The following is a 10,386-nucleotide window of genomic DNA, read 5'->3' as shown; positions in this document are numbered from 1 at the left end:
GCGGTTGGTGGTGGAGCGATTAATTCCCCCCCCCTCCATCTTGTGCAAAAGTGACTTCAAAATGATATAGAAAAAATAGAGGTGGTTGGCTTTTACTGCCCAGCTCCCCAAGGGACTGAGCCCCTCAAGTCCATGATTGGTCCGAGATGAATGATGGAGGCAAGATGCAGTGAAAGCAAGGCAGATCTTTATTTTTCTGTTACAACAGAGTTCCCTCCCCTCCTTGCCAAGAGGAAAGAGAGACCCCGAACCAAGAAGAAACATCTCTTTAAGGGTTTGCATTTTGGCATGGAGGAGGAGGACAATCCGTTCCGCAAACAGTCAGAAATTCATCACAGAGCCTAGGGCTTGCCGATCAGAAGGTCAGCGGTTCAAATCCCTGTGATGGGGTGAGCTTCCATTGCTCGGTCCCAGTGCAAGTAGATAAATAGGTACCGCTCCGGCGGGAAGGTAAACGGCATTTCCGTGCGCTGCTCTGATTCGCCAGAAGCGGCTCAGTCATGCTGGCCACATGACCCAGAAGCTGTACGCTGGCTCCCTCGGCCAATAAAGCGAGATGAGCGCTGCAACCCCAGAGTCATCCGCGACTGGACCTCATGGTCAGGGGTCCCTTTACCTTTAAGGTGGGGTTACTGTGACTCAGGCAGGTCAAGGGGTGATATTCTTGAGGATTTAGCAAGTTTTACATAGTTCCAAACACAGTTTACACAAAACGTTAGCATTTGGTAAGACCATTGGGATGCCCATCATACACCCCTCAGTGCAGAGCATCTGGGCAAACAATGACATTTTATAGAAAGGAGGTTAATATACATAGGAGAGGGATCCCTTCTGGAACTTCTCCTGATTGCTCTCTGCATACCTGTTCTCAGGCAAGGGGGATTAAGGAGGCAGAGGAAATACGGTACAGTGGTACCTTGGGTTAAGAACTTAATTTGTTCTGGAGGTCCGTTCTTAACCTGAAGCTGTTCTTAACCTGAAGCACCACTTTAGCTAATGGGGCCTGCCATGCTGTTGCTGCTCGATCTGTTCTCATTCTGAAGCAAAGTTCTTAACCCGAGGTACTATTTTTGGGTTAGCGGAGTCTGTAACCTGAAGCGTCTGTAACCCGAGGTACCACTGTACTTACATATGTGTGTTTACCTTGTGCAATTATCAACATTTATTCTATATTTAAGACCTTAGAATTCCTATAACAAAAGCAATCCATTACAATCTACTGCAGCCTAACAGGATGGCCCCTCTGGAATTTGTCACACATACAAACTCATGCCCCCTTGCACACACATGGACATGACTTTGTAAAATATGTGCTTGGCTACCCAGAGCTTAAATACATGGCCTTTCACACACCTTTCCAAACACATGCATGTGGAGGGGACCCCTAACTTGGTGGTGTGGGGGACTTGAAATGCAAGACGAAACTGTATCAGTATAGGACACAGTATTTTACATTGACATAGGGGACAATCCTGTATTATACAGGATGAGGCCCTGCTCTGGGTTTGCTCTGCCCCATCCCCCCAGCAAATCCCACTTTGTTGTGCCCATCTAGAGTGCAGTACAGTGGCAAAAGTCGGAAGAAGATCAAAAAGCAAAGGTGACCCCACCAATCCATGCTGAGAGCAGAAATCTATAACTGGGCAAGACCTTTATTAGGGCTGACCTCAGTTTCACAAACTGCTGACACACAGCAGGGAGAAAAAGAGGGGGGGGGAGTTCAAAAATTAGGCTGGATGTTGTAGTTGGTTGTTGTTAGCGTGTTTTTAATTGTTAGAATACCAGTTGTCAGAAGAGACATATCACTTTGTTTTACATTTAATAAATAAACATCTAAAATAAAGGAAGAAACTGTTTTCATCAGGAATGTAGGGGTTTTTATGCATTATGTGAATTTATGCATTATGTGAATTAGTTGGACAATACGTTTTGACAAGTCAGAGAATTAAGGTTTTTTTTAAAAAAAGCAAGTGTTATAGTAAAAACAAAAAACATCTGGAGGGCAGCAGGTTGGCAAATAATCCATGGTCCACAGCTAAAGGAATCCCCCCCCCCCTCACTTGACAGTCGCGTCCCCTCCTTCCCTGGTTGCTAGCTGGAGTGCTCCACATTTGCTTGGGGCAAGTATTTGTGCCCTGATGCACCTCACTTAACAGAATAATGTCTTAGGCTTTCCAGGCTTTGGTAGCAACTACAATAATCTTTGCAACAAACAACAACCATACCGGTATTTTCCTTGAAACGAAGATTGGTGTTTCTTCTTGGAGGAAACAGCTTCTACACACCAGCTTTTTGGATTGTCCTATTACATAACTGGGATGCGGGTGGCACTGTGACCTAAACCACTGAGCCTCTCAGGCTTGGCGACAGGGTGAGCTCCCATAGCTCTGTCCCAGCTTCTGCCAACCTAGCAGTTCAAAAGTACACCAGTGCAAGTAGATAAATTGGTACCACTGCGGTGAGAAGGTAAAGTGTTTTCCTGCACTCTGGCACTCATCAGTGTCCAATTGTGCCAGAAGTGGTTTAGTCATGCTGGCCACGACCCAGAAAGCTGTCTGTGGACAAACATCAGCTCCCTCAGTCTGAAAAGCGAGATGAGCGCTGCACCCATCGCCTTTGACTGGACTTAACAGTCCAGGGGTCCTTTATCTTTATGACCATGTTTTCTGAGAAGGGAACCTTTTCCTTTTGTTTCAGGGTCTGTTGACCTTTGCAGAGGCTGGTGTATTTATTTCACTAAGCAGGAACGGGCTGTGCTTGGGTTCTTAGTAGAGAGCTCTGCAGATGCAAATGATGGAGAACAGTGGGATCGTGGCCATTCCTGGTAAATCTCCCTCTTACTTTCTCTGGTAGATGATCATATCCGTTTACAAGATTAGCAGGGTTATTTTTATTTCCTAAAACGTTTTTATTTCACAGTTCCATATAACAAAAAATGCTAACAGTGATTAGACACCAACACAAAATGTTAAAACTGTAGCATTACATCAGAAGTATAGTAGGAAAGGTTGGGAATGATGGGAGATCATTGAACAAGTGACAGGCAAGTGTGTCCAGGGGGAATGGAACAGATTTTATCAGTTAAGGATTAGTTACATGTAACATATATAAAAATACACAGATCTGTGTAGAGCTGAAAACTTACAAAATGTTGCTTGAAAATTACTTATTCTGTATTTTTACCACTCTAGTCAATACAGTGGTACCTTGGGTTATGAACTTAAATGTGTTCCGGAGGTCTGTTCTTAATCCGAGGCGCACTTTGGCTAATGGGGCCTCCTGCTGCCGCGGGCACACTATTTCCGTTCTCATTCTGGGGCAACCCAGAGCAGCTACTTCTGGGTTAGCAGAGTTCGTAACCCAAAGCGTTTGTAACCAGAGATACCACTGTAATCTCATCTTCAAGTGTGTCATCTGCTTGTATTCTTTAGTACATCTCAGATGCTTGATTTGTCTTCTCCTTAATTTTTTCAATAAATCACTTGGGAGAAGATCCTGACCAGTGAAGGCTTTTAAGGTAACTCTCCGAGCACTGTCCATGCAAAACATAAATTTCTACCCCCCCCCCCAAGCTGCAGTTCTCCAAATATTTATTGAGCTATATATAATATTTTGCCTTTTAATGTGAGCATTCACAAAGCAGCCTACCACTGGCCTTACAGAATTCTGTTCCACCATCCCTTGGATCGTGCATGCTGGGGCTGATGGGAATTTGAATCCAACATCTGGAGAACCAAAAGCCCCCCAGCACTGGTACAATGAACACATACATTTGGCAAAGCTACAATGAACACAGGGAACTGCCTCCCACAAGGTTTACCACTGGTCCAAGACAAAAGCAACTGGGACATGTCTTGACTGATCAGCTTGTGAACCTTCTACCCTTTCTCTATCAAAGTAGTTCTTACGTTACATAAAGGCTTCAAGATTCAGCTGCAAGTCCAGTGGTACCAATGAGCCTCCTCTGTTTTGACACTACAGAACACTTTTTGGCTTTTTTCTGTGACACAAAACTGGGTTCTTGGTTTCTCTCACAGAATGGGACACACCATATACCACTGTTCTGGGTATGTAGTAATCTCTGATCTGATCCTCCACTAATTTAAGGGGGAAGCATTTTTCAAGTGACATTGCACATTCACCTTCCTAAATGCCGCTCATAGTCAATCCAGCTACATACAGCACAACTGTGTGCTTAGTTTGTGCATGAAAACCCCTCTTCTCATGGGCCCCCGTAAGCCAGATCTTGGCCTGGGTTAAGAATGTCCACAGCAGAGCCCCTCCACACAGTATTGTATCAAACTTAGATGACGCAAATGTGACACACAAGAACAAAAGTCACGGCTTTGTTTCTATATATTTATTTTAAAAGTGAAAATTTGACAATGGCTTCAGATGGCGCCTCTTGGGGTTTTGAAGTTCATCCCTACAGTAGGCTGTGTGACCTGCAGGTTGGATAGGCTGCCGAAGTCCTGGAAGAAACACAGAACAGGGAACACTTAGCAAAGACACACCAAGCAGATTTCAGTGTTGATAAATAAAGAGGGCATTCCCTTATCCTGACTAGCCGAAGGAATAATGTCATTTAACTTTTGAGACTAACTTAAAAGGTGTACAAAACTGACACAATATAAACAGCAGCACTTTGTATTTGTGGAAAACACAATAATGATCTCCCAAGCAGTCTGGCTTAGCCAACAAGATCCAATGACCATTTAACACTGCAGCATTCAAGAAAAATACCCCCAAGAATACTCTGAATACTGCTGCCTGGCAGTGTGACTCTTGGTACTAAAAACAAAAACATGCACAGAGAACATTGCATTGACAGTGATTCTCAAGAAGTAGCTAGCTGACCGTTATAAGAGCAGTTCCTATTGGGAGATGTGCCAATCCCCTTGCCCCACTCACCAGGAGCTTCAACATCTCCTTGGTATCAGGGTCCACTTCAATGATCTCCTGATCCAGGGCAGAGACCTGATGGGGAAAGAGATAGAGGTTAGATTTGGTTTAAATAGTGGTCAACAGACTATAAACACAACTAACACCAGGACAACACAGCACATGTATGTGATACAAACATTATACCAGACAATGGTTCCGTAGTCTGCTTGAGGCCACTACTAATGACTGGCTTAAAAGAAAAAATGGAGGAGCACCCCAAAACAGTGTGCCAATAGCAATATCAAAATATACACCAGTCCACGAATATGACACTGGAGTGGATTTCTCTGGTATGGGAATGGGCGCTGTACAATCATCTCCCAACTTTACAGTCAAAGTTTTCATTCTAGTGCCATGAGTCACACTAATCCCTTAACTTACTAAGGGAACACATTTTAGGATTGTAACATATATATGACAATTTCCCTCCACCTATGTACAGTTACCGATCATTAAGTGCATTGTGACACCAACAAAGGTTGTAAGCAAATTCATGTATAGCATGCCAGCAGTACCAAATTAGATGGACTACAGTCAAAACTTCAAGATTTGGGCTGCCTTGCACTATCTTCTGCAACTTTCAGAAGAAAATGAAAATGCCTAAAAGGAGCAGAATCTTCTTGACAAAAGCCTATCACTAGCAGCTACAGAGCTCTAAGAATAGATCAGGAAAGGGAAGTGACAGGAGACAGCACTTGGCCAACACACACAAACACACCCCAGAGTATGGCGACTGGGAAAGTATTTCATAGTTCATCAAAGAAACCAGAAGGGCTATTTCTATTGCTCCATTAAATACCCAGATTCTTGGTCTACCAAGCATACACAAGGATCACCCATGACAACTGCTCAAGGTTTAACAATCTAGGCTTATATTTACCAAAATACTAATTAGAAACATCAGGCAATGACACATTTGAAACATGGTTTTACATAAGCAGAGGAGCCAGTGTGAGAACAGCAATCTTCAGTACATGGAAGCAAATTACTAGGCAGGAAACAAGAACCAGACACTCCTCACATTTCAACTTCCCAACTGCATCCTAGAAGTCATACCAGTGGTATCCTAACTAGGTGGATAATCCATCAGAAACAACACTAAGTCCCCAGGAAGTGACCTCAGTCTTGATTCATTCCAAAAGTACCAAAGGTCTGTTGATTACAGGCTTCTTGGATCTTGCTTTTTTAGCCAGAACAATGGTAAAGATCTCATAATACTTCTTCATGCTACATTTTTAACAAGGCCTGTACAGTGGTGCCCCGCAAGACGAATGCCTCGCAAGACGGAAAACTCACTAGACGAAAGAGTTCCGTTTTGGAGGTGCTTCGCAAAACGAATTTCCTATGGGCTTGCTTCGCAAGACAACAATGTCTTGCGAGTTCCTGCTGGTTTTTTTCCCCTTCCCCCCCTTTTTCTAAGCCGCTAAGCCGCTTATATGTCGCTAAAAGCCGCTAATAGCGCTAATCCTTCAATGGGCTTGCTTCGCAAGACGAAAAAACCGCTAGACGAAGAGAATCACAGAACGGATTCTTTTCGTCTTGCGAGGCACCACTGTATTGTATTGCTTGTACTGGCTACTCTCAATAGGATCAATAAATATGCTGCTTTAAACTGTGAAAAGGCAAGTTGTGAATGAACAAAAAAGCCCTTGGTCTTGTTCCTACAAACACTCATAAGAAAGCCAACCAATGCCAATGCAGAGCAAGGGAGAAACTAGCCCATTCCTCCTATGCAGCTTAAGTGAAAATCCACATCAATCAGATGGGTAGTGCCTAAACAATAGTGAAATGGCAGCCTGTATTCAGTCCTAGTCAACTAGGGTTCTGGCCTAGAATTTGGCTACAAGCAGTCAGAAGAGACACTGACATTGAAAGTTATTAGAAAAGAAGTGGAGTGTTTTACTGAGAGGTTGTGTACCTAAGCTGTTTTGCTCTGATGTTTCTCTGCAAAGAGATTACCAGTCACTAGTTTTGAAAATCAGGAGTAAGGTTTTTGTCATGACACAGGTAGATAAGAGTCTAGCAAAACTGCCCCTTATTACTAAGAGGCGTTAAAAAAATAATACAAAAAAACACAGCATTTGAGAAGTCTCAAGCAGTGAACACCACACTACTGCATTAAGGACACACAAAAATTGTCTGAAAAGCTCAGGGTTTGGAAGGGATGGAAAGAAGCCCCCCAAACACGGGAAATGCTTTCAGGAATTCTCTGCCTGCAGTATCAATGATCAGGCCACAAGCAACAGGCCACAATCACTTTCGATGCAGGTTTGTCAGTCCTTCTCCGTGTCAGTGAACAAGCACAGCATATCCCAGCTACTGGACACAAGCTGCTGAGTGCCATAGCTCAAGCTTCCATGCTATTCCACCTGCTAGTTACCTGAGGCTACAGAGCTGAGGGGAAACACATTCTGGCCTCTGCCAGCAGCCAGGTGATCTAGGGCCAACTAGACGGCTGCACCCCTTGCCTTCCAAAAAGATCATAGCAAGGGGAGATCAACCTACTCCCATCCACTTGCCAGTGAAGAAGCAACTATTCTGAGGCTTGCTTTCCTCTTTCCTCTCTGTTCCTTTTGTAACATTTGTATTAACTGTGGGCCTGTGGACAGGGATTGTCTCAGTTAATAATGTAAGTGCAGCGCACTTAGAAAATGGTAGGAACTTGGAAGTGTTACATAAGATTACAGACAGCCTTTATTAGACTAGGTTCTATACTCCAACTCAGGACCAACTCAGACAACAATATGCAATGCTAGTTTCAGATCCAAGTATGCCACCCTAGTGTCCATCACCCTTTTGAGGCATTTCTAACTGGCTTTCAGCATTACATTCACCTGTGACCTGATTTGTTCATTGTTACAACACTGGGAGATAGAAGCTGAGTTAGCAGTAAGGCCACCTAGGTGAATGCTGCATTTCTTAGAGAGAACGTACAGTATGCCAAGTGTACTGGACCAAGAATGTCAAAATAATACATGCAACTTCTCAAAGCATGCAAAAAAAGGAGAGGCAATAGATTCTTTGCTATCTGAAGAGAGTGGAGAATCTATGCACCACAAGTAACTCATCTGAGCTTTCAAAACCTACCTCAGGGACATAGTTGTCTCTTCTTTCTCTTTCCTCTTCCTGCAGTTTGATGGAGATGCCCCTAACTGGTCCTCTTTGAATGCGTTTCATCAAATGGGTAACATACCTGCAAAGAGACGGGTGTCTGATTAAGTTTGACTGTGATTCTCTCAAGTCTCATTAAGGAAAAACTAAATACACACACAAGAAATAATAATCTTCCACCCCATTCTAACCTTCTGGCCAATTAAGGAGAAGCCCACAGGAGTGTCTGAGAAGCTCAGGGTTTGATAGGGATGAGAATTAACCCTCCAAACACGGGAAATGCTATCAAGAATTCTCTTCCTGCACTATCAATGACCAGGCCACAAACAAGACCAAAATCACTTTCGATGCAGGTTGTTAAGAAAGGTGTTTATAGCTCACTGGAACCTCCCCAGAGCAGTTGGCTGTAATATTCCCATGGTGTCACCTAGCATGTGCTAGCAGATCAGAACCAAACAACCTACCCAGCAACTTTATTGCGCAGCTTTTTGCTAGGGATGATGGCGATCTCCTCACATACTCGCTTGTTTGTGTGGAAGTCATTCCCAAGACGGGTATAGTATTTTTCAATTATGACCCGGGCGGCCTTTTTCACCGTCTTTGTGCGCACTCGTCCCTGGGAGTCAAAGGACAAAAAAACACAAAATCAGCAAAATGCAACAGAATGACTACACAATAAATTTTGCAAGGGGCTTAAAATCTTCAGCCTAGCCTTTTGTAAAGAGTGGAAGAATCCCCAGGCAGCTTCCCTCTCAATGGCCCTACTATTGAAACACTCAGGTCCAGAACATGGTGCACTGGAAACAAATAGGGATCAGTGGCAAGGTGGCAGACATGTGCAGCCTTATCTCAAAAGGGTTCAGAAAAGGTGACATTGGTAGAAACAGTCCCTTTGAGGCAGTCTTTCCCAACCTGGGGCTCTCAGATGTTTTTGGCTACAACATCCATCAATCAGCTCCAGCCAGCATGGCCAAACACCAGAGATCATGGGAGTTGCAATCCAAAACACCTGGAGAGGACGCGGGACTTAAGAACAACATGCTAAGGCTGCACATTCACAACTTTTTGACTGATGTTTAAACACAACTTCTGCCAGGAGTTCGTGCAACTGCATTTAATAGTTAATGAATGTTATTAAATAGAAGGGAATATTGTTTGCCTGGCATGTGTTGCACTGTGCTACATACAAACACTATGACTTGTGTGGCTGCTTAGGCCATGGTTTGGCAAAGATGAGACAGAAGCTTCTAAACTTGGGGGCAGCTTCAGTAACTCATACAGCAAAGGGTCAGCACTACCCATGCATGGCCAGAAAACATAAAAAAGCACCACTAACCCCAGGCACAGCAGGGAAAAGGTCCCAAGCTAGCTGCAGGAAAGTCCTTGCCCAGCTTTAAATTGTCCACAAATCCAGGTGGGTCACATCCAAATGAAAGAGTGAACAAACCTTAGGCGCTTTGGCAAGGGGAAGAGCCAGGGTGAGCTACCTTTCAACAGCATTTTTAATGGTCGGGCAGCTAAGGTCGAGGAAGACTTGAGGTGAGAATACCATATTTAAGAGACATACTCCAGACACCTTTTCTCTTATACCTGAATCGTAAGCCTAAAATCCTCTGGAACCTTTCCCTGGTATCCAGATGCATTGCTGAACAAGAATATGCACATGCTGCCCCATCACGCCAAAGGGAAACTTGATTCTGCCGGACTTCTCGCCGTCTGACAGATACTCGGGGATCAGGGCGCCCCAAGGTCCGGAAAGAGAAGGCGGCCGCCCTATACTCGGCTCCTTCCCAATCCTTCCTTTCCCCTTCTCTCCCATCGCGAGTGAACAGAGGCCTACGAAAAGGCTGCACGGATCGCCTCCGCCGCCATGACAGAACCCGATCTCCCACTGGATCTCCCAGCCGCCGCCCCGCACCCCCCCCCAAATGCATGCAAGGCCTGGCCGGCCTAACTACGGCCTTGGAGCCTTCACTCAAGGAATGCAGCCATCTCTATACCGGAAGAAACTGGGCACCCCCACCCCCGAAGTCGGGTTCAGCCCGCAGGGACAAGAAGTGGGGGCTTAGCCTCTGGACTACCGACCGGGCGACCTGCAGCCCCCTCCGCCGGTGCTAGTTCCACCCCGCATTCCCTTCCCAATGGCCCCCCGGCGGCGGATGGCTTCGGATTCCGCCGCCCTCCTGCTCACCATGTCGACGGCGGCCGGTCCAAAAGAGGGCAAAGCATGCCGGGAAGAGAGCTATAAAGCGCTGGGGGCTAGAAGGACCAGCCAAGGAAAACGACGTCGCGCGTCTCCCCAGCGCCGCCTAGCGGCACGGAGGGAGCTTT

At 45.2% G+C, this 10,386-nt stretch overlaps 1 protein-coding gene across 1 annotated transcript; it reads right to left on the bottom strand.

The window, feature by feature from the left end:
- Positions 1–4,345: 4,345 nt before the first annotated feature.
- RPS17 (ribosomal protein S17) lies at positions 4,346–10,386 on the bottom strand. The gene is made up of 5 exons (XM_083476056.1): positions 10,247–10,386; positions 8,520–8,671; positions 8,032–8,137; positions 4,912–4,977; positions 4,346–4,472 (listed from the first exon to the last, which is right to left on the bottom strand). Exons 1-5 carry the CDS (start codon positions 10,247–10,249, stop codon positions 4,392–4,394), a joined length of 408 nt encoding a protein of 135 aa, XP_083332182.1. The 5' UTR covers positions 10,250–10,386; the 3' UTR covers positions 4,346–4,391.

The sequence above is a fragment of the Podarcis liolepis genome (genome assembly GCF_965112155.1).
Source record: "Podarcis liolepis genome assembly, chromosome: 14".
In the NCBI taxonomy this organism is placed as follows: domain Eukaryota; kingdom Metazoa; phylum Chordata; class Lepidosauria; order Squamata; family Lacertidae; genus Podarcis; species Podarcis liolepis.
This window is presented reverse-complemented; position numbering and strand designations above follow the sequence as displayed.

What these genes read in the sequence shown, in the direction of transcription:
- RPS17 (XM_083476056.1), bottom strand. An exon ending in CTGCGCAATAAAGTTGCTGG is followed by an intron (nt 8,138 to 8,519) that starts GTAGGTTGTTTG and finishes GTCTCTTTGCAG; the next exon opens with GTATGTTACCCATTTGATGA. An exon ending in GAGACAACTATGTCCCTGAG is followed by an intron (nt 4,978 to 8,031) that starts GTAGGTTTTGAA and finishes TTTCCCCATCAG; the next exon opens with GTCTCTGCCCTGGATCAGGA.